Here is a 25,366-nt window from a genome sequence, read left to right as displayed (position 1 = left end):
CACTTGACGCTGATACACACAAGTGGCTCACACTTGACGCTGATACACACAAGTGTCTAACACTTCACACTGATACACACAAGTGGCTCACACTTCACACTGATACACACAAGTGGCTCACACTTGACGCTGATACACACAAGTGGCTCACACTTGACGCTGATACACACAAGTGGCTCACACTTGACGCTGATACACACAAGTGTCTAACACTTCACACTGATACACACAAGTAGCTCACACTTCACACTGATACACACAAGTGGCTCACACTTCACAGTGATAACCATAAGTGTCTAACACTTCACATTGATACACATAAGTGGCTCACACTTCACAGTGATAACCATAAGTGGCTCACAATTCACAGTGATACACACAAGTGTCTAACACTTCACAGTGATACACACAAGTGTCTCACACTTCACACTGATACACACAAGTGTCTCACACTTCACATTGATAACCATAAGTGTCTCACACTTCACAGTGAAAACCATAAGTGTCTCACACTTCACAGTGATAACCATAAGTGGCTCACACTTCACAGTGATAACCATAAGTGGCTCACAATTCACAGTGATACACACAAGTGTCTAACACTTCACAGTGATACACACAAGTGTCTCACACTTCACACTGATATACACAAGTGTCTCACACTTCACATTGATAACCATAAGTGTCTCACACTTCACAGTGATAACCATAAGTGTCTCACACTTCACAGTGATAACCATAAGTGGCTCACACTTCACAGTGATAACCATAAGTGGCTCACACTTCACAGTGATACACACAAGTGTCTCACACTTCACAGTGATAACCATAAGTGGCTCACACTTCACAGTGATACACACACGTGTCTAACACTTCACATTGATACACACAAGTGGCTCACACTTCACACTGATACACACAAGTGGCTCACACTTCACATTGATACACACAAGTGGCTCACACTTCACATTGATACACACAAATGGCTCACACTTCACACAGATACACACAAGTGGCTCACACTTCACACAGATACACACAAGTAGCTCACACTTCACACTGATACACACAAGTGGCTCACACTTCACATTGATACACACAAGTGGCTCACACTTCACATTGATACACACAAGTGGCTCACACTTCACATTGATACACACAAGTGGCTCACACTTCACACTGATACACACATGGCTCACACTTCACACAGATACACACAAGTGGCTCACACTTGACACTTATCCACACAAGTGTGGATCATTGTGGTCCTATGATGTGGATCAGTGCGGTCCTATGGTGTGGATCAGTGTGGTGTTATGATGTGGATCAGTGTTTTCCTATGGTGTGGATCAGTGTTTTCCTATGGTGTGGATCAGTGTGGTCCTATGGTGTGGATCAGTGTGATCCTATGGTGTGACTCATTTTGGTCCTATGGTGTGGATCAGTGTTTTCCTATGGTGTGGATCAGTGTGGTCCTATGATGTGGATCAGTGTTTTCCTATGGTGTGGATCAGTGTGGTCCTATGGTGTGGATCAGTGTGGTCCTATGATGTGGATCAGTGTTTTCCTAAGGTGTGGATCAGTGTGGTCCTATATTGTGGATCAGTGTGGTCCTATGGTGTGGATCAGTGTGGTCCTATGGTGTGGATCAGTGTGGTCCCATGGTGTGGATCAGTGTGGTCCTATGGTGTGAATCAGTGTGGTCCTATGGTGTGGATCAGTGTGGTCCTATGGTGTGGATCAGTGTGGTCCCATGGTGTGGATCAGTGTGGTCCTATGGTGTGGATCAGTGTGGTCCTATGGTGTGACTCGGTGTGGTCCTATGGTGTGGATCAGTGTGGTCCTATGGTGTGGATCAGTGTGGTCCTGTGGTGTGACTCAGTGTCAAGTGTGGGTCACTGGTGGAGATGAACATCAACCAATTGTGGTTGTGATACTTGATGGAAACCACTTTCATTCACTACACTGTGTAACATCCAAAAAAAAATAATACAAGGGTGTTACAATATAGAGTTTTTATTTTCTATATCTACAATCCAAAACACAGTGTTATATAGATCTGACAAGACTGCAAATGATTAATGTCTTGCTGCAGCAGTGTTTGCAAGCTTATATACAAAGAGCTATTTCCTCTTTCAGGCAAAATAGAGATGGACTTGTCTTAACCAATTTCAAGCTAGTTCATATATATTCAAGTTGCATAACTGGTACTCTGACCAATTGAGACATTTCTTCTTTCAAATTTCTGTCCTGTTACCAGCACGCAGTTCCAGAATTTTTGGCAAAGATGAGTTCATTTCTATAGGGACTGATTCAGTTACATGAAGGCAGTTCCAGAAGCTTTGGCAAAGATAAGTGCATCCCTACAAATACTCAGGAGAAAGACAGCCCGAAATGTACAGTAAAATTACACCAACGTCCATTTTGGTCTGGTCTATTTCACAGCAGTCCTAGACCGGTACAGTCAGATCAAAAGCAACAAGTCACCAGAAATGGGCTTTATCAATTGTGCCCATGTTGGGAATCGAACCCAGACGTTGTATGCAACATCATGACTACGGAGCGGTGCACATACACGAGGAAGACTCTTCCAAGAATAATCAGAGACCAGTATACATGTACTATGTCTTAACATTGGAGTCCAGCGTGTCCTCAATCTCTCCATGTACAATACTAGTCAGGACCATCATATGTTTTACCATGAGATTCAGCCATTTTCTTCCAGCTGCTCTGACCCCAGTCAGACTGAGAATGCTCGAGCAACAAAAGCAGGTTTTGTCTCTGTTACATACATGCGTGTCACAATGCAAAGGGGTGTAATATGACCATTGGTTGAGTAGGATGTTTGGTGCATGCATCATATTTAGAGTTTATGTAACTGTGCCCATGCAATACATTAGTTATCAGTTACTGGACCTACCTCGAGCAACAGCATGAAGTATTCACCTTTTGCAATGGACAATGGACGAAAACAGCATTGTGCCATTGACATTAAGGTCAGTTAGTGCTTAAAATGCCCTCTACCATCCCATGACAATATAGAAAATGGCTATGCTTGTAAATACCTACACATAGGTGTGTGATGATTTTATAGACAAACATTGCCGCAAATAATTCTGCACTATATGATAAATGGGTGCAACTCATTCAAACAGTGCATTCATACTCGGTTTCTTCACTGAGCGAAATTATGTCTTACACATGCACTCTTCTAAATTATTTTAAGAATGACATGGGATAAAGAAACTGCTACCATGACATGTTTCTGTATCACCAACAAGGAATCCAACAGATGCATGATGCTTGCTTATCTAAATTACCTGAACATACCTCTGCACCAGCTGCTATTCAGTGGTAGTCCTTGTGATTTCATTGTAGTTAATGCGGACATTAAGTGTGAGTGAGTTGGGTTTAACGCCGCTTTTAACAGTATTCCAGTTATATTGCGGCGTGTCAGCTTAATGTGGGAGGAAAGCCCGAAGTGATGCAGGTCTCAGACGTTTATCACTTCGGTGAAACCAAAGAGCACGGGTATGGTGCTGACAAACCTAGAAACATAATCGGGGCGAACTGGGATTCGAACCCACAATCATAGGTTTCTGGCGTGCCCAAGGGACGCAACTCTGCACAGCGAATCGCGGCGCCTTAGACGACTGGGCCACCCGTGCCCCCCGACATTAAGACAAGGATTTATCTAGACCTGCTCAGAGGCCGATATTTGGCTCCAAGTCTGAAGCAAATGAGAACAAAAATTCCCAATTTGAATTTACAATTCCCATTTCTAAGAATTGACAAAAATAAGGACATAATTAAAATCCAATTTTAAACAACAGTATTTGACATACTAAGCGCCCACGGCGATATTTGCTAATCCCAATAAGCACCCCTTCCGATTGATCAATGTACACAAGACTTATTTATTCGTGTATAATATGCACATGTGTGTTATATGCACCCTTAATTATGGGCAAATACATTCTGGAAAATGTATCTGTCGGGTATAATACGCACAGACTTTTCTTTTGTATCATTTCAGGCTTACAGCACAAACCACGAAATTTATGATCTTCCAACTCTGTTTTCTTTCTCACCAAAATCATATTCTGATAAGAGCCCCCTATTTCTAATTTTGAGAGTGCCCTAAGCGCTTTTTACGTCAAATATGGTATTACAATTTTTTTTGCCATTTTGTCTGGCAGGTGCACATTCTTTGGAATTCGAGATAAATCCCTGTTAAGACACAAAGATTGTATATCACAGATGTCATGCATTAACAAATAACAAGCATATATAATTGACAAAAACATTTCTGAATATACATATATTTTGATCAGGTTCATACAGTTTCTGTTGCTGATAATAATGCATTATCTCAATCTCATTAAAATCAGATCTTAGTTCTCGCTATCGCTAAACAAAAATCTGCGGACATCCCATTACGGGTCACATCAGACCGACCTTTCGCGAACTTTGACTGACCAATGGAATGACCAATCAGAGGGCAGCTTTCTCGTGCTTTACGGCACTAATTTCAAATTGGCAACTACGCTTCAAAACATATTGTGACAAATTCTCGATTACAAATTTGAAACCTGAACAAAAGAACATTCTGGAATGGCTAATAGATGGTATGGATTCTGTTGTTTCACCCGTAGCTATCGTTCAGAATACCCAGTGTTAAAGTTTTCGAGGTTGCATGATTAGAAAACACATTCCGTCTGTCACTTTCATAATCTGGTAAGAGACGCTCTGATTGGTCGGATGAAAGGTCGGTCTGACGTGACCCGTAATGGGATGTCCTGAGATCTTTATTTAGCGATAGGGAGAACTTAGATATGATTTTAATGAGATTGGCATTATCTGGGAGATGTACCACCATCGCTGGGTACCAACAACCTCACTGTGAGCAAAGGTACAGCAAGTGATACTGCACTCACATTACATGAAGATACTCGGCAATGCAATGCTGTAAAGAATATACCGTACAGGACCATAGATAAGCCAAATTTTGAGGACCAGAAAAAAGATTCTGCAGAAAAGTGTCGGCTTATGTATCAGTTACACTTTCATCGAACTCTTTTTCTGTTTGTAAAAAATCTACATCGTATCGTTTCAGTTGAATGAAAAATGCTATAACAAACTTTGTCAATGAACATGTTGAAAATGTGGAATTTGCGATTAAACATCACTAGACATGATGATTTACCATAACCGACTTATCTTTGGTCATATACGGTAGTGAAATGAAATCACGGAGTTGTTGAAGCAGTTTTCACATCACTATCAATATCAAATCCCAAACTGGTGTATTCATTGTCCAGTCATGACCTTAAATTCAGAGCTCCAGATAACTTTTTGAGCAATTGAGTTTTTACTCTGAGGTTTCTATTTTAATTGGGTTACCCCCAATGGTATTACATTTTTCATTGCATAACCAATATTTTTTCACTCATCTATTCATCACTCTATTGGGTTTTTCCCAAAATTAGTGAACATTTAAGATTTAAAAAAATAATAATGTTTTTGATGTACATAACTGTTCTAAATATATGCTTGACTCGGAAAGTATTTTAGCTTGTAACTGTGTTTCAGAAATTAGTTCCGCTGTATGCATGCCGAAAAAGCTTCATTGAGTATGTATTTGCAGGTTTTATATACATTTGAGTTTTTCGCTGAATGATGTGCTTCAGTACGCAAGTTAATTGAAAGTAATTGGGTTTTGAATATTTTTAGTGGGTATTTTATGCAGCTTATCAGTAGCTCAGCTTTCACTGAATGAACATTTTACTCTTTCTTCAGGAACTCATGGCACAGCTTAGTATTTCATGGAAGGTTGTATTGCCTTGACATGACATGGCATTCTATCATGACACATGGCCAGCAAACATGACATTCTATCATGACACATGGCCAGCCAACATGCCATTCTATCATGACACATGGCCAGCCAACATGCCATTCTATCATGACACATGGCCAGCAAACATGCCATTCTATCATGACACATGGCCAGTGAACATGCCATTCTATCATGACACATGCCTAATGAACATGACATTCTATCATGACACATGGGCAGCAAACATGCCATTCTATCATGACACATGGCCAGCCAACATGCCATTCTATCATGACACATGGCCAGCCAACATGCCATTCTATCATGACACATGGCCAGCAAACATGACATTCTATCATGACACATGACCAGCAAACATGACATTCTATCATGACACATGGTCAGCAAACATGACATTATATCATGACACATGGCCAGTGAACATGCCATTCTATCATGACACATGACCAATGAACATGACAGTCACAAGCCTCTAAAAAGCACTAAATGTATCATCTTGTGCTATTTTCCTAACCACACATAAACTTGATGTTTGTCTGTATTTTACTAAAATTGTTTCTGTCATGGATAGAATAACTATTGTGATATGAAAGAAACTCGCCTTATACACTGTGATATACGGTAGTTTAAGCACAGACATCAGATCCTGCTACATCAATGGTATGTTTGAGCTCAGTCACAACTGAAATGTTATGAATTGACCACAATGGGTACGAATACAAAGAATAACATTATAAATGCATAACAGGCTATATACAACTTTTCATATTTACATTGCAGTAACCCTAAAGTAGCATGACTATGAAATAACAAAAGCTGCTGCAAAATTAAACTACACAATGACACTATGGTTCGGGTGAGCTAAAGGACTTATTGCCCTATAAGCTTCGTATGTGTGGCCATCTGTGGTGTGTTTGTAATATTGGCATGACTGGATGGTAGTTAATAGCTGAAAGGAAGAAGAGGCCATCTAACTCACATGAAGCCATTACGGTGCAAGCATAAAGACAATACCCCTATGCTAGGCCCCCGAAAAAGGTATTGTTTCTGGTCCCTGCCCTTGTTCTGCCTTTTCATTTAACCAAGGGCAGATTACTCTAACCTGCTTTAATGACAATGAAAGTGCAGTCACACAATGGAACAGGTGCCTTTAGTCTGTATTTTTTTGAACTGACAATAAACATGTGTTCATTGACGTATCATTTTAGGTCAAACCAAAAGACCAGAGACACAATCTGTTTTTTGTGTGGCCTTACATATGTCTGAGCAAAGTTGAGGTGTGGCTCCTTGTGATTGTCTGTGCAACATGGTCGACAACTGTTCAAGGGAGTCTGGGAGTGTGGTGTGGCATAGAACCTCTGCATTTATTTGACAATCCATTCATGTTATTTAAAAGTGAACATGTCCTCAGGAGAATCCGAGACCTCCTCAGATCCCTCCAGAACACAAACTGGTGGTCCGGCCCAACTCTACACACACCAGTAATTCCAAGGTACTGCCTCCAAGACCTATTGATGCTGTCTAACAAGAAGGCATAGCTCTGTAACACTCAAGGAGAATCCCAGGCCTCCTCAGATCCCTCCAGAAAAGAAATTAGTGGTCCTAACTCTACACACACCAGTAACTCCAAGGAAATGCTTCCAAGAACTTTTGATGCAGTCTGACAAGAAGGCACAGCTCTGTAAAATCCTTTCAGTAGTGTTTGATTCAGGTCAGTATGTCCTCCCCACACACATGTTGTTCTCATCTGTCCTGCCTGGTCTCAGTGCTGGCAGTCAGCGTCATTGTCAGCATCTGCTGGATGTGCTTCAGAGGGTGCCGCTTCAGAAGTCCCGGCTGCAGGAAAAGGTTTAGCATGACATCATTACAAAAATGGCTTCAGGTTGGGTGGGGCGAGGTGAAATGGGATGAGGACAGACGGGGCTGAGGAGAGGTGGGGAGAGGAGAGGTGGGGTGAGGAAAGACGGGGTAAGGACAGGTGGGGTGAGGAGAGGTGGGGTAAGGAGAGATGGGGCGAGGAAAGAAGGAAGACAGGGAGAGGTTGGGCAAGGAAAGATGGAGCAAGGAGAGGTGGGGCGAGGAAAGATGGAGCAAGGAGTGGTGGGGCAAGGAGACACGGGGCAAGGAGAGTTGGGGCAAGGAAAGATGGGGCGAGGAAAGAAGGAAGACAGGGAGAGGTGGGGCAAGGAAAGATGGAGCAAGGAGAGGTGGGGCGAGGAAAGATGGAGCAAGGAGTGGTGGGGCAAGGAGAGACGGGGCAAGGAGAGACGGGGCAAGGAGAGGTGGGGCAAGGAGAGACGGGGCAAGGAGAGGTGGGGCAAGGAGAGTTGGGGCGAGGAGAGGTGGGTCAAGGAGAGGTGGGGCTTGGGAAAGGAGAGGTGGGTCAAGGAGAGGTGGGGTGTGGGAAAGGAGAGGTGGGGCAAGGAGAGGTTCGGCAAGGACAGATGGGGCAATTTTTTATAGTGCTAAACCAATGAGATACCATGCCATGATTATGATATGAAAACCCCATTTGAGACACATTAAGTTAGGTATTTCCCGCATATTCTCAGAATCCTCACATCGGTCACTCTACCTTATCTGTGTTGCCAAGCTACATCTATAGGGAACAACTTACTGGACACTTCCCTCTCAAAAATAACGTTGTCCAATATATGACGTCATCAAACATATTCGAATCTCCAGAAGTGACATCATGATAGAACAATGTTTTATCGTGAAATACACCATGCCTCATTCATCAATGTTCTTTGAGATATATCTGAATTACCATGTACAAATAAAGCAGGAGACCTACCTGCCAACACGCTTGAAAAATATCTGGCCACCTGACGAGGTCCTTGGCTATAGGCGGCACCTTGCCTTGAAGCTGTAAAACAGACATGGCAATTGTGTCAAACCTCAGACTAATAATAGGACAGTTAGAGTGAAAGAGTGAGTTTGGTATTACGGCGCTTTTAGCAATATCAAGACCGGGGACACCAGAAATTGGCTTCACACATTGTACCTATGTCGGGAATCGAACACTGGCCTTCAGCATGACGAGCAAATGCTATAACCACTAGCCTACCCCACCACATAGGACGGTTAGAAATAACTAAATAATCTTGAGTGTGGCGTTCTCCAGATAAAAATGATAAGCGGCCACTCTGAACACAGGACAGAGATCATTGCTGAGGACAGACCTAAGTTCAACATGCACCTATGTTGAAGTGTCTGCTCGGAGTCTGAGCTTGAGTGAAGATACTTTTTCACCAGTCCAATATTCAAGGTAGAATATGGGCGGCAGTCTGCCTGGACCAGACAAATCCATGATTGACAATACACAGGGATGCTAACCCTAATGGAGTGAGTGAGTGAGTGAGTGAGTATGGTTTTACTCTGCTTTTAGCAATATTCCAGCCATATCACAGCAGGGGACACAGGAAATGGGCTTCACACATTGTACCCATGTCGGGAATAGAACCCGGGTGTTCAGTGTGACGGAGCGAACGCTTTAACCACTAGGCTACCCGACCGCCCCTAACCCTATGGAAGCTTCAGAGTAATCAGTGGGGTGAAAAAGAGTTATAGAAACAGTCCCATGATGCAGGTTTGGGCTTCATTTTTGGTTAAGGCCTAGACAAAAGTGAAGTAACACATGGTAAAAGCTCCACACATTCATAGGGGCGGTCTGGTAGCCTTCAGATCTGATTTAAATGAGATTGTGGTACACAACAATTTGCTCTCCATGATATTTTAAGCATGTAAATAATTTCATGAAAAAAAATTGGGAAAGGGCACTGACAAAATCGGAATGTTTGGTGTCATTTTGCCACAAAGATCAACGCTAACGACAAGCAATTGACCAAGTCACTGAGTCTGACCACCCAAACCTTTAACGACCAGCATAGGGAACTATATAGGGCTGGGACGAGTCCAAATTTACTACCCGGGTACCCATCCCCCTATTACCCGACCCTACCCAGGTACCCACTGTAGGTCTCAGGTGATGTCTCAAACTGTCCGATTGGGAACTTTTTTAGCATAGCCCTGGCAACACGTTTTTTTGATACATGTATTAAACAATCTGGTCATGCATACACTGAAGTTGACTTAAGTTATATCTTTATTCAACCATATGAGAAATCAGAAGGAATGGGTGCATAGTCAGAAAGAAAAATGAACATTTGTGACTTGTAGTGTAACCATGTGGTTCCAGATAATTTTAGTCATTAGGCAATATATCACGTGACTAACCACGGGTCTGGGTAGTCCTGTGGGTACCCAGGTCCTACTCAGTACCCACCCGACCCGGGTACCCGAGTTACCCTTCCCAGCCCTAGAACTATTCTAAACCTAGCATCACTAATTACATCTGTAATAAAGGTTCCTAATTTTATTCACATTTCCTTGAACTCAAGTTTATTCTGGGTTCATTGTACAAAATGAACATTTCCTTGACAGACCACCAAGATTTGTTGCAGCCACAGGTCAGAAGACACTGCCGCTGATAATGACTAACAAGGATCCATGTCGGCGAGGTTGTACAAAATGCTGTACCTTCTTCCACACGGCGTCCCTAGTTTCGTGGCGGTAGCGGTACCAGATCTTGTGTCCCATGGTGAGTTCATGCAGCAGACAGCCACAGCCCCAGGAGTCCGACAGTGTGCAGACACTTGGCACTGGCCCCAGTAGCTGAGGGAGAGAAACATAGTCATAACTGCTGGAATAGGGTATCAGGCATGAAATACTCATATCGTTCACCAATATGACATGTCTGGTTGTATGGAAGGCAAGAAATATTGTATGGTTTTCAAGATCTGCTCCGGAAACGAGTACTACTGCCATTTTCTGTCTAAGTCGAAGTTGTTGCTATGGAAACTCGGAAAATAAATTTTTTGACAATCCCAAACTATCCAAAGGCACCAGTTTACCACTAGACCTATCAATGTGCCAAGTTTGGTGAAGAAATATTGCATGTTTTTCAAGATACGCTCCAGAAACGGGTACTACTGCCATTTTCTGTCAAAGTCAAGTCATTGCAATGAAAAAATGAAAATCATTTTATGTAAAAATCCAAAATCATCAAAAGGCAACAGTTTACCACTAGACCTATCTATGTGCCAAGTTTGGTTAAGGTATCTCTCATAATTTTTTAGTTCTGCTCCGGAAACGAAACATGACGGATGGAGAGAAGGACCGACAAACAGGACCCATTCCTGTATCCCCCTTCCACTTCGTGGCGGGGAATAACAAACTCTCTCTGACACAGACATATTATCACGAAGATGGATTTCCATGACTGGTTAAACGAGGGTCATAGGGCGTGGAGTCTTCTCACAGACTACATCCATACCCTGTCAGCTTGCTCACAGGGTTGTTCTCTTTGGGCATATAGACAAAGCATACAAACTCAGATCAGAAGGTTGGTGGTTTGAATCCCATCACAAGGCTCTCGTCAAGCTCCTTCACAGCGCATGACACTTTCGTTACACTCTCGGTAACAATGCTGCCACCAGTGTAGGTGCGGCCATTACTTGAAATTTGCCCTCTAACCCCAAATGTAGTGACGTTCATAATTTTGTTTATGTCTTTGGGAATGCCATCATAGTTAATTTTGAAACGGTTTACGAATGACCATGTTTTCCAGATGAATTAACTTTGTTGTTTGTATAATCAGATTGGTTCGATATTGCAGAATATCAACTAATTTCTCCCTTACTATATCAATGACATGATAGATTTAATGAAATAGAAATTCAAATTGACAAACAAAATAAGTAATTTAGCAGGGGAAAGTGTATCCGGCGCCACGACAGTCATCACTCGTTTGTAAACATAACGGTCATTTGGTTGCGAGTTCAACTCATAGCATGGTTGTGGCCACCTATTCACAGTGGGGAGCTTTGACTGAGCTCCCCGAACGGGCTATAGCTGTGAGGAGCTTGGGCTCTGCTATTTTATGGTCGCTACACAAGCAAATATTCAGATTTCCTTATTCAGCCTAGATGGGGTCTTTATGAAGTCACATGACCAAACCTCAGCCTCACAGTAGTTTATGGTCTAATAACTACAGTAAACTACATTTATAACAAACTGGCTTACGAACTGATGGACATAACAAATTTATTTTTTGGTCCCGGCCATTTGCTGTACATATGCTGTACATATGCTGTACATATGCTTATAACAAACTATGGCTTACAGGATAACTATGGTTAAAACAGTAGTTCACTGTATATTGAAAATGATTGGTTAAACAACCCATTGCCTTTGTGTTTGTTTCCAAAACCTAAAAACAACCTTAGGCCAGGCCCACTAACAGACACATGTTTCTTGATTGGCTGATAATAGAATGGGTGGGACTTGTGTTTCATTATTGTGCCGATCGATGTCACTTATTTCGTATTGTTATCAGCAGTTTTTTTTTGTGTTATGAGTAAAAAATCAGACTGTGCAGTTACTATTGTTGACATATTTACTTATAAGTATTGACTTCAGAGATTTACATAGAATGCACACCAGGTTTTACGTTTATACCTCCATAAATACAAAAAATATTGAAATGAATTCTTAATGGGGTCTTAAGGTTCTACTACACCAAATCAGTACCAGTTTGGACAGTGCGGTTTTCGTAGGGAGCCTTCAGTGCAGATCGAGAGATATCTGCAGGCTGTGATTGGAGGATATTCTGTAAGATTTTTATGTCTTTCAAATGTACATCCATCCAGTTATTAAAACTGACCATGTTTTTCTATATTTAGTACTGTCTTTTTCAACATGACGACTTATGCTGAATGTGACCACAGCTATTTTCAAGTAGGTGACATTTGGTGCGAAACTGGGGGTGGTGTGTTTAGCTTCCTGTACTCGGAAAAGGAGCTGGCTAAGCTAGTCATTTTTTATTTTTTTATTGCTGCTCTAAGGCCGAACTGTGCACACATGTACAGGTAATAGCTGTTGAATGCTTAGTTATTTAAAAAAAATATATAACGTTACTATAGAAATCTATGGGAAAACATTTGGTTGTGTGTAACCTTAAGGGCAATTATAGCTAAAATGGTTAGAATTATCATTAAACCACCCGCATGTTATCAGAAATGAGCGGGCCACTGTAACTTGATAATGCCCTCATATTGCTTGATGAGGGGCCATTATCACGCCCGTTGTTAGGTGACGTCATAGGATAGGGATAGGTGACATCACGTTCAATCGTGACGTCATCTGGTTTGTTCTATGACTTTTCCATATTTGTAAAAGTGGGTCAGTGACATCCGTGTTGATTACAGTAAATGTTTCAAAACCGATATTGTTGTTTCTTTTAATTTGATAACAAATTCCATCCATTTTAGCTATAATAACGGTAAAACTATTTTTCAGGGCACTATCATTTGCAGAAGCCCTCAGTCTTTTCAACAGCCCTCTTTCGTCGGGCAGTTAATGGAAGACCTCAGGATTCTGCAAATGATAATGCCCTGACAAATAGCGTTACCATTAGAGTAAAGTCCACAAGGCAACTTTGCCGATTTCAATATTTTAGGGCATACTCTCATCACAAATGCTTGACCAAAATAAAATTTGAAAAAAGTAAATAGCGTTAAAAGGATGAAAATAACCTTAATGCCAAATTCTAGGCGGGGAAACAGGTAAAATGACGAGGTCTGGGATAGAACCACCAACCTTCCTCTCTCTGGGCACACACTCTATCCATTAGACCATTAAGGCGTTCCCGGGTTTATTACCCAAAGACGGCTAAACTGTGAAATTAACGGACAGATGAACGCTCATATGATCACACAATCTCTTCTGGTCGATGAACAGTTAAGTCAAAACATTTAACCAATGGAAGATGTCTTATTGAAACTAGCAAGTTAGATCCTACCTCTGGTGGCAAGATGGCTGCAGGCAGTGCATTCTTCATCCCTCCATAGTCCACAGCGTGGGACTCGAGGTTCGCTGACACTGACAGGTTGGACACCTTGGCCACCTGACGTGTCTCATCCAGCAAAATGTTGCAAGCTGAAAACAAACATTGTTTTTTCAGCAATATGTGTAAACAAGGGTTATTTTAGTTAACTAAAATGGGAGTAGTCTCCCTTGCCCTGAAGGTTGTTATCTGCCACAGGCTTCAGCATTCATCACCACACGCGCCTTTCCGTAACCTGCGAGGAGACTCATCCCCCTGTCGGTGAATTTTATGTGCAAAAATACAACAAACCAATCAGAATGTGCGTATGATTTCAAGTTCTTCTTCAAAGAACCCTCAGAAATAATTTTTGATTTGACATATATTTTGCATCTATCAATATACCTTAGGCACAGTGAAATGTGTTCAATCATAGTGTATAATTCCGCATGTCCAGATGTGCTTTAAATTGCATCTGAAATATATATAATATATTGGGAAATATATGTGACCTATTACGCAACGAGTTGACATCTGTTTCAGGTATGCCTGTTTGCGCTAAGACGGAACCCGGTCTCAAAAATGGCAACGAGAGGGGCACGAGGTGCTATTTGGCTTGTCACAGAATAACACGAGTTGGTCACGAATTAAGCTACAGTTCTCTAGTACCACCCATTGCTACAAGAAAGTGCTTTTACATTTAGCCATTGACGTGCTCGCGTGCAAGCAGTTAAACTTTGCCTGAAAATAACCCTTTAGACTGAACATATTACTATTAGTCCTATATTACTTGTAAAGACATGAGATTGATACTAAGAAAACACAGTTGGGCACAATACCCATTGATAGCCGGCATGGAGTGGTTGTACAATTAACATACAACATGATAAACTCCCAACGCCAACTATAGCAAAACTAAGAAACCTTAAAGTTTGAAGTAAAACAACAAAGAAAGTAACAGAGGTCATCAGTAGATGACAAATCCCCTTACAATAGCATAACGCACTTCCACCCTTGTTAATTGTTACATGTACCAAGCTTGGATGAAAACTGTTTCACCGTTTTGCTCAAGATGATGACTATATCCCCCCCCATTATATGCAAGGGGGGGGAGAGCCAAGTGTAGTAAAGAGGAGGGTGAAGGATGCATAGCATTTTGGGAACCTCCTGCAAGTGTGTAACCCCGCATCAAGTTTGTGGCTACCATACTTGTTTGGTCTTCAGCAACCCATGCTTGTTGCAAGCTGCAACTCATAGGATCCGGTGGTCCACTTGGGGTAGATGTCTGTCTGTTACCGTGACAACACCCCCCTACTGACGTGTCCAGTTGATGTAGGCGATCTGTCTGTCGTGCAGTGCCAACACTCCCTACTGACCTGTCCAGTTGATGTAGGCGATCTGTCTGTCATGCAGTGCCAACACCCCCCTACTGACCTGTCCAGTTGGTGTAGACGATCTGTCTGTCGTGCAGTGCCAACACCCCCTACTGACCTGTCCAGTTGATGTAGACAATCTGTCTGTCGTGCAGTGCCAACACTCCCTACTGGCCTGTCCAGTTGATGTAGGCGATCTGTCTGTCATGCAGTGCCAACACCCCCCTACTGACCTGTCCAGTTGATGTAGGCGATCTGTCTGTCATGGAGTGCCAACACCCCCCTACTGACCTGTCCAGTTGATGTAGGCGATCTGTCTGTCATGCAGTGCCAACACCCCCCTACTGACCTGTCCAGTTGATGTAGACAATCTGTCTGTCATGCAGTGCCAACACTCCCTACTGGCCTGTCCAGTTGATGTAGGCGATCTGTCTGTCATGCAGTGCCAACACCCCCCTACTGACCTGTCCAGTTGATGTAGGCGATCTGTCTGTCATGGAGTGCCAACACCCCCCTACTGACCTGTCCAGTTGATGTAGGCGATCTGTCTGTCATGCAGTGCCAACACCCCCCTACTGACCTGTCCAGTTGATGTAGACAATCTGTCTGTCGTGCAGTGCCAACACCCCACTACTGACCTGTCCAGTTGATGTAGGCGATCTGTCTGTCGTGCAGTGCCAACACCCCCCTACTGACCTGTCCAGTTGATGTAGGCGATCTGTCTGTCGTGCAGTGCCAACACCCCCCTACTGACCTGTCCAGTTGATGTAGACAATCTGTCTGTCATGCAGTGCCAACACCCCCCTACTGACCTGTCCAGTTGATGTAGGCGATCTGTCTGTCATGGAGTGCCAACACCCCCCGGATGATCTGCTGCATATAGTTGACTGTTGTCTTCCAGGCCAGCTTTTTCTTCGTCTCTCGTAAAACCTGCCGCAGACTTCCAGCTGTAACGTGAAAGACTTCGTGTTAGAGGGAGCCAAGAGAACACACACAACCTAAATAAGTCCAACATTGACTTAACAACTTAAACGTATTGATGACTTCAGCTAGTTTCGTCAAAAGTTCGAAGAGAGTCCCTCTAAAAGATGTAAACCTGTATGACATGTTACAGTTAAAACACTCCTCCTCGGTTTAATTGAAAACGCAAAACCTTGAGCAAGGGAAAAACATGGAATTTAAAGCATCTTGACTACATTCGAGGTTGAACAAGGCCTCGTTAAAATAATAGAATGACGTCACTATAGGTTCACAAGGTAAACAAACTAACACTGTAAATATCATTCTAGGCATTGCTCCACATAACAACAGCATCTTTTGTTCCATACAGCAGACACAGTGATGTAGATTGTTTATCACAGCACTTCAAGTACACATAAATAAAGTGCTTCCCCAAAAAACTCTTATATTTAACATAAATAGGGCATGTCTCCACGTATTTGATACTATTGAGTGGAATGTGAGGTGTAAATCATTTTAATGTTCAATCTCAGTTAACTCAGGGAGTTATCTAGGCCTGCTCAGAGGCAGATATTCAGCCAAAATCTGCAGCAAATAAAGGTAAAAATTCCCAAGTTGAATTTAGAATTTCCAAATTCCTCAGAATTTATGAACAAAAGAACATAAAAACACCCAATTTTGATCAATATTACAAATATTACAGTCGTTTCGCCAAATTGTCTACCAAGGGTACTTAGTTAAGACCTGAGACAAGTCCCTGAAATGATGACTGGAGGCCAGCCCTTACCTCCCATGAACTGTGTGCAGATGAGGAGGTCCCTCCCTTGTTCCATGGCCCACAGGTGCTCCACCAGGTTAGGGTGAGACAGACTCCGCAGCTTCTCGTACACATGCCACTGGTGGTCCTGCTCCAGCAGGGGCATCTAAACACCAGTATACACCCGTTATACACCATCACAACATCTAAACACCAGTATACACCCGTTATACACCATCACAACACCAGTATACACCCGTTATACAGCATCACAACATCTAAACACCGGTATACACCCGTTATACAGCATCACAACATCTAAACACCAGTATACACCCGTTATACACCATCACAACATCTAAACACCAGGATACACCCGTTATACACCATCACAACATCTTAACACCAGTATACATCCGTTATACACCATCACAACATCTAAACACCAGCATACACCCGTTATACATCAGCACAACATCTGAACACCAGTTATACATCACCACAACATCTGAACACCAGTTATACATCACCACAACATCTGAACCCCAGTTGTACATCAGCACAACATCTGAACACCAGTTGTACATCACCACAACATCTGAACACCAGTTATACATCACCACAACATCGGAACACCAGTTATACATCACCACAACATCTGAACCCCAGTTGTACATCACCACAACATCTGAACACCAGTTATACATCACCACAACATCTGAACACCAGTTGTACATCACCACAACATCTGAACACCAGTTATACATCACCACAACATCTGAACACCAGTTGTACATCACCACAACATCTGAACACCAGTTATACATCACCACAACATCTGAACACCAGTTATACATCACCACAGCATCTGAACACCAGTTATACATCAGCACAACATCGGAACACCAGTTATACATCAGCACAACAAGTGGGAGAGCGTTGTGTTCCATACAGATATAAGCATCAGGTCCTGTACTCCTACATTTTCATGGAAGTCCCCAACACATAGAAATACAAATAAAACCATACTCCCTCATTCACTCTCCACATATGAATGCTGATTACCAAAGTTATGACCGAAAGTGAGCTGGAAGAAGCAAGGAGATGTCTTACCTTCTTCAGGACACTTGGAGCCCTAGAAGTGGGAAAGATGTCAGAAATTAGGACCACGTTGTGGGATTTACTGAGTGGCGATAACACCATCCAGTCTTCTCCTTCACGTACTGGGCTGGTGTACTGGCAGTTTGGACTCAACTGAAACATATGGATTATGTAGGTCTGCATGAATGTATTGCCACTACAGTGAGAGAGTGGCACACCACTGGGCCGGTGTACTGGCAGTTTGGACTCAACTGAAACATATGGATCATGTAGGACAGCATGAATGTATTGCCTCTACAGTGAGAGAGCCGTACTGGGCCGGTGTACTGGCAGTTTGGACTCAACTGAAATGCATGGATTATGTAGGTCTGCATGAATGTATTGCCTCTACAGTGAGAGAGTGGCACACCACTGGGCCGGTGTACTGGCAGTTCGGACTCAACTGAAACATATGGATTATGTAGGTCTGCATGAATGTATTGCCTCTACAGTGAGAGAGTGGCATACGACTGGGCCGGTGTACTGGCAGTTCGGACTCAACTGAAATGCATGGATCATGTAGGTCTGCATGAATGTATTGCCACGGTAGTGAGAGAGTGGCACACCACTGGGCCGGTGTACTGGCAGTTTGGACTCAACTGAAATATATGGATCATGTAGGTCAGCATGAATGTATTGCCACTACAGTGAGAGAGTGGCACACTACTGGGATGGTGTACTGGCAGTTCGGACTCAACTGAAATATATGGATCATGTAGGTCAGCATGAATGTATTGCCACTACAGTGAGAGAGTGGCACACTACTGGGATGGTGTACTGGCAGTTCGGACTCAACTGAAATATATGGATCATGTAGGTCAGCATGAATGTATTGCCACTACAGTGAGAGAGTGGCACACCACTGGACCGGTGTACTGGCAGTTCGGACTCAACTGAAATATATGGATCATGTAGGTCAGCATGAATGTATTGCCACGGTAGTGAGAGAGTGGCACACTACTGGGATGGTGTACTGGCAGTTCGGACTCAACTGAAATATATGGATCATGTAGGTCAGCATGAATGTATTGCCACGGTAGTGAGAGAGTGGCACACCACTGGGCCGGTGTACTGACAGTTCGGACTCAACTGAAATATATGGATCATGTAGGTCAGCATGAATGTATTGCCACTACAGTGAGAGAGTGGCACACCACTGGACCGGTGTACTGGCAGTTCGGACTCAACTGAAATATATGGATCATGTAGGTCAGCATGAATGTATTGCCACGGTAGTGAGAGAGTGGCACACTACTGGGATGGTGTACTGGCAGTTCGGACTCAACTGAAATATATGGATCATGTAGGTCAGCATGAATGTATTGCCACGGTAGTGAGAGAGTGGCACACCACTGGGCCGGTGTACTGACAGTTCGGACTCAACTGAAATATATGGATCATGTAGGTCTGCATGAATGTATTGTCACTGCAGTGAGAGAGTGGCATATGATTAAGCCTGTCATACTTTAATGTCTGAACCATTTTAGGAATAGTTTTATCTTTGGTGATACAGGGTTTCGAAGGAAGAGAATTTATGGATGTCAGCTTCTTTACAATGAGAAACCCAATGTTTCTGAATACCGGGTATGCACTTACTCGATCAGGTGAAAGGATTTCTGATAGCATTATCATTTAAAAGCACATATCAAAATGTAACATATTTGTACACAGTACTACACACAAATTTGTATGGATACTGTACTGGGACTAGTACTCAGTATCTGCTTATTGCGGCGGAGACAAAGTGAGGCATGTACTCACGCGGAGGAATCGGCCCGGCTCTGTGCTGGTGTCTGTCATCTCCAGGATGATGTCCAGCTGCTGCCGGATCCGGGAGATGGCCTCCATCGGATCCCACGGCTCCCTGCAACATCAACACACGGCATACAAACATCTAATTATATCGTGGGTCAACCATTTTGCTAATTTCTCTGTCAATTACCAATAGGTCTAAAAGGACGATTATACCCGTGAAGAAGTGGGACAGAATAGATCTTAAGCAACAATGCTTGCTGTAAAAGGCGACTATGCTTGTCTTAAGAGGCGACTAACAGGATCGGGAGGTCAGGCTTGCTGACTTGGTTCATGCATGTCATTGTATCCCAATTGCGTGGATCTATGCTCATGATGTCAGTCACTGGGATGTCTGGTCCAGGCTTGATTATTTACAGACCGCTGTCATATAGTTGGAATATTGCTGAGTGCAAGGACGATTACCATTGGTTCATGACAATGGTCTTCAGCTTAGAGACTCTTGCATGAAATCACCCCAGAGTGTGGTTTTGGGCCGCTTTTAGCAATACTGTAAAACGTGAAATTAATGCGTCTCCAAAAGAATGTGACCGCTGGCCCCTAGCCAAAAATGCGACTCAATATGAATGCGACACCCCCTCCTCTCAAGCTTCAGTGGATTTATATCTAAACAAAATGTCCTGTCAGGTTTACAGGAGAATCCTCACCTTAATCCAACCTTACATTAATCCAATCACACACCAAATAGCACCGCTTATTAGCTCTGAGTAGAGTACTTCGCTAAAACAATACATGCATGCTGGCTTGTGTTGGCCTTTGACGCAGTCGCAAAGTACAAAGACACTGTGTTGGGTGAGTGACAATTCACAGGATGTAATTAGTGTTTGAATGACATTGTTTATATACTTGTTACAAGTGCTGCTCAATAAACAGTGATGTGGAATACATAGTTGTTTGTTTTCAGCATATGTCTAAGTTGGTATTTCTGCTATCCAAAATGTCTTATTGTTGATATAAATATGATGTTTAATAATGCGAGCCAAGACCACTCGCATTTTTCGCATTCAATTGACGCTCGCGTTGATTTCAAGATTTACAGTATTCAAGCAATAGCATGTCAAGGACACAAGAAATGGGATGCACACGTTAAACCCATGTGTGGAATAGAACTTGGCCTTCGGATTTACGAGTGAGTGCTTAACCCCACTGCCCCGCAATGCTTAAGGCTACCTGCACATCAATTAGCAAGGTACAGTATGGCCAGGGACTCTTTTGGTCGGAGTAGGGGGAGGCTGGGTTTGTGTGGCAGAGACAGAAATAGTTTTGGGGCAGTGTGTCATAACATACTTTTTTTTCCTTTAAGCCAAAGATTTATTTTTTACAAATCACTGTTTTATGCAAACATATACTTTTTACAAAATCCTTTTATATGTGACTTTTTTTTAATTTTTAAAAAATCCAAACCCCTCCTCCCCGGAATATCAAAAGGTTGGTCCCTAAGTGAGTGTTACAATGGTTACAACAGTGAGAGCTACCTACACATCAATCAGCAGGGCACAGTATGGCATAGGGCACTTGATGTTGTCACATCTTTCTCCATGACATCTCAAGGCCAGCAGAATTGTTTCCTGCTCCTTGTCGAGGCTTGCCTGGAACTGGATGTTGTTCTCAAACATTGTCAGGATTTTCTTGGACTGAAAATAATCAGAGGCAATCAGCAAATGACAATCCAAACACTGTGGACCAGGAATTTGATGATATAGTATGGGAACATATATTGTTTGCTTTCCTCACATCTTCCATGATATCATTCGCAAGAAATTCCAAAGAATGAATATTGAAATGAAATGGGTCAATTCACCAAAGATTGTAAAAGGTCTCACTGTAACAGCCTCTGTCATGACATACCTTAACATAGCCTCTGTCATGACATACCTTCATACAGCCTCTTCCATGACATACATTCACACAGCCTCTTCCATGACATACCTTTGCAGTCTCTGTCATGACATACCTTCATACAGCCTCTTCCATGACATACCTTCACACAGCCTCTTCCATGCCATACCTTTGAACAGTCTCTGTCATGACATACCTTCACACAGCCTCTTCCATGACATACCTTTGAACAGTCTCTGTCATGACATACTTTCACACAGCCTCTTCCATGACATACCTTCACACAGCCTCTTCCATGACATACCTTCACACAGCCTCTTTCATGACATACCTTTGCACAGTCTCTGTCATGACATACCTTAACACAGCCTCTGTCATGACATACCTTCACACAGCCTCTTCCATGACATACCTTCGCACAGTCTCTGTCTTCACACATATCTTCTTGGCACCGTGACGCTCTCTCGAGTCTTTCCATGAGTTTATCTCTGAATCTCCAATCAACAGGCGACTTGTCATTCTTGGACACTTGATGATCAATGACCTCTTCCTGTTTCAGGGGAGATAATCCACATATCAAATGGAAATGTTTATGAATATGAAAACAGCTTACTTATTGTACTGTGACCAAAGTAATTATCAAACACCTATCCAAATTTATCAGGCTGAAATAAAATATGGTGATTGAAAATTTCAAAACAATTAATAGATCACAAGTTGAGTTTGTTGAGAGGGATCTGAGTCCACAATGTGGCTACTCCCTAACACAGCCTAGTCACAAAGTGGGGAGGGGTTCAGAGACGTACCTGGGAATCAATGTGGCTACTCCCTAACACAGCCTAGTCACAAGGTGGGGAGGGGTTCAGAGACGTACCTGGTCCTCAATGTGGCTACTCCCTAACACAGCCTAGTCACAAGGTGGGGAGGGGTTCAGAGACGTACCTGGTCCTCAATGTGGCTACTCTCTAACACAGCCTAGTCACAAGGTGGGGAGGAGTTCAGAGACATACCTGGTCCTCAATGTGGCTACTCTCTAACACAGCCTAGTCACAAGGTGGGGAGGGGTTCAGAGACGTACCTGGGAATCAATGTGGCTACTCTCTAACACAGCCTAGTCACAAGGTGGGGAGGGGTTCAGAGACGTACCTGGGAATCAATGTGGCTACTCCCTAACACAGCCTAGTCACAAGGTTGGGAGGGGTTCAGAGACGTACCTGGTCCTCAATGTGGCTACTCCCTAACACAGCCTAGTCACAAGGTGGGGAGGGGTTCAGAGACGTACCTGGGAATCAATGTGGCTACTCCCTAACACAGCCTAGTCACAAGGTGGGGAGGGGTTCAGAGACGTACCTGGGAATCAATGTGGCTACTCCCTAACACAGCCTAGTCACAAGGTTGGGAGGAGTTCAGAGACGTACCTGGGAATCAATGTGGCTACTCCCTAACACAGCCTAGTCACAAGGTGGGGAGGGGTTCAGAGACGTACCTGGTCCTCAATGTGGCTACTCCCTAACACAGCCTAGTCACAAGGTTGGGAGGAGTTCAGAGACGTACCTGGGAATCAATGTGGCTACTCTCTAACACAGCCTAGTCACAAGGTGGGGAGGGGTTCAGAGACGTACCTGGTCCTCAATGTGGCTACTCTCTAACACAGCCTAGTCACAAGGTGGGGAGGGGTTCAGAGACGTACCTGGTCCTCAATGTGGCTACTCTCTAACACAGCCTAGTCACAAGGTGGGGAGGGGTTCAGAGACGTACCTGGTCCTCAATGTGGCTACTCCCTAACACAGCCTAGTCACAAGGTGGGGAGGGGTTCAGAGACGTACCTGGTCCTCAATGTGGCTACTCCCTAACACAGCCTAGTCACAAGCCGGGGAGGGGTTCAGAGACGTACCTGGGAATCAATGTGGCTACTCCCTAACACAGCCTAGTCACAAGGTGGGGAGGGGTTCAGAGACGTACCTGGGAATCAATGTGGCTACTCCCTAACACAGCCTAGTCACAAGGTGGGGAGGGGTTCAGAGACGTACCTGGGAATCAATGTGGCTACTCCCTAACACAGCCTAGTCACAAGGTGGGGAGGGGTTCAGAGACGTACCTGGGAATCAATGTGGCTACTCCCTAACACAGCCTAGTCACAAGGTGGGGAGGGGTTCAGAGACGTACCTGGGAATCAATGTGGCTACTCCCTAACACAGCCTAGTCACAAGGTGGGGAGGGGTTCAGAGACGTACCTGGGAATCAATGTGGCTACTCCCTAACACAGCCTAGTCACAAGGTGGGGAGGGGTTCAGAGACATACCTGGTCCTCAATGTGGCTACTCCCTAACACAGCCTAGTCACAAGGTGGGGAGGGGTTCAGAGACGTACCTGGGAATCAATGTGGCTACTCCCTAACACAGCCTAGTCACAAGGTGGGGAGGGGTTCAGAGACATACCTGGTCCACAATGTGGCTACTCCCTAACACAGCCTAGTCACAAGGTGGGGAGGGGTTCAGAGACGTACCTGGGAATCAATGTGGCTACTCCCTAACACAGCCTAGTCACAAGGTGGGGAGGGGTTCAGAGACGTACCTGGGAATCAATGTGGCTACTCCCTAACACAGCCTAGTCACAAGGTGGGGAGGGGTTCAGAGACGTACCTGGGAATCAATGTGGCTACTCCCTAACACAGCCTAGTCACAAGGTTGGGAGGGGTTCAGAGACGTACCTGGGAATCAATGTGGCTACTCCCTAACACAGCCTACCCACAAAGTGGGGAGGGGTTCAGAGACGTACCTGGTCCTCAATGTGGCTACTCCCTAACACAGCCTAGTCACAAGGTGGGGAGGGGTTCAGAGACATACCTGGGCCTCAATGTTGCTACTCCTTAACACAGCCTAGTCACAAAGTGGGGAGGTGTTCAGAGACGTACCATGTCCGCAGTGTGGCTACCTCCTCACACAACCTAGCCACAAGGTGGGCAGGTGTTCAGAGACGTACCTGGTTCTCAATGTGGCTACTCCCTAACACAGTCTAGCCACAAAGTGGGGAGGGGTTCAGAGACGTACCTGGTCCTCAATGTGGCTACTCCCTAACACAGTCTAGCCACAAAGTGGGAAGGTGTTCAGAGACGTACCTGTTCTTCGATGTTGGACAGAACCGGGTAAAAAAATTTGGACCCATCAGGGCTTGACGAGTCTGAAATATTCAAGAAATCAATGACAACCACAAGACTAAAATCCATTTGTATGAATATGTATCACCCCAAAATTATCAACATAGAAAATATCATCATAGATGAGGTTTTTGAAATTCAAATTAGCTGACAAGTAGTCTCCACTTTTCATCACATGATGTCCAAAGTGAAAACTGAATCAGATCTCAGTAAGAAAGTTTCACCTATATAGATCCTGCCATTACAATGAGTAAATGTGGTTTTATGGCCACACTGTATCACTATATTTGTTTGTTTGTTTGCTTCATGTTTAACGCCGAACTCAACAAAATTCCAGCTATAAGACGGTGGTCTGTAAATAATTGAGTCTGGACCAGAGGTGAGGTTGAATGGGGTTAAACGTTGCGTCCAAGATTATTGCACTTATATAGAGACGTGCATGCACGTGTATGTGTGTGTGTGTGGCTGCTTGTACTAGTCCGGACTGATGCCGATTTATAGTGCTAGCACACTGACATACCATGCCGCAGTTTAACATGAATACCCCACTCAGACACAGTGTACTGACTCCGAGCCGACC

The 25,366-nt window shown here is 43.7% G+C and overlaps 1 protein-coding gene across 1 annotated transcript in view; it reads right to left on the bottom strand.

Moving 5' to 3' along the window:
- Positions 1-2,048: 2,048 nt before the first annotated feature.
- Positions 2,049-25,366, bottom strand: part of LOC139473775 (uncharacterized) — a 42,380-nt gene continuing 19,062 nt past the window's right edge. Inside the window, exons 3-13 of the mRNA XM_071256530.1 lie at positions 24,748-24,809; positions 22,042-22,179; positions 21,270-21,424; positions 19,740-19,842; positions 17,952-18,092; positions 16,869-17,004; positions 15,934-16,068; positions 13,725-13,861; positions 10,403-10,537; positions 8,658-8,729; positions 2,049-7,696 (exon numbers count right to left, since the gene is read on the bottom strand). Of these exons, the coding sequence (XP_071112631.1) occupies positions 7,604-7,696; positions 8,658-8,729; positions 10,403-10,537; positions 13,725-13,861; positions 15,934-16,068; positions 16,869-17,004; positions 17,952-18,092; positions 19,740-19,842; positions 21,270-21,424; positions 22,042-22,179; positions 24,748-24,809 (1,307 nt within the window). The 3' untranslated portion in view covers positions 2,049-7,603. The remainder of the gene's footprint in view (positions 7,697-8,657; positions 8,730-10,402; positions 10,538-13,724; positions 13,862-15,933; positions 16,069-16,868; positions 17,005-17,951; positions 18,093-19,739; positions 19,843-21,269; positions 21,425-22,041; positions 22,180-24,747; positions 24,810-25,366) is intronic.

Source organism: Haliotis cracherodii, unplaced genomic scaffold, assembly GCF_022045235.1.
Source record: "Haliotis cracherodii isolate W230 unplaced genomic scaffold, xgHalCrac1.p SCAF_3, whole genome shotgun sequence".
In the NCBI taxonomy this organism is placed as follows: Eukaryota; Metazoa; Mollusca; class Gastropoda; order Lepetellida; family Haliotidae; genus Haliotis; species Haliotis cracherodii.
This window is presented reverse-complemented; position numbering and strand designations above follow the sequence as displayed.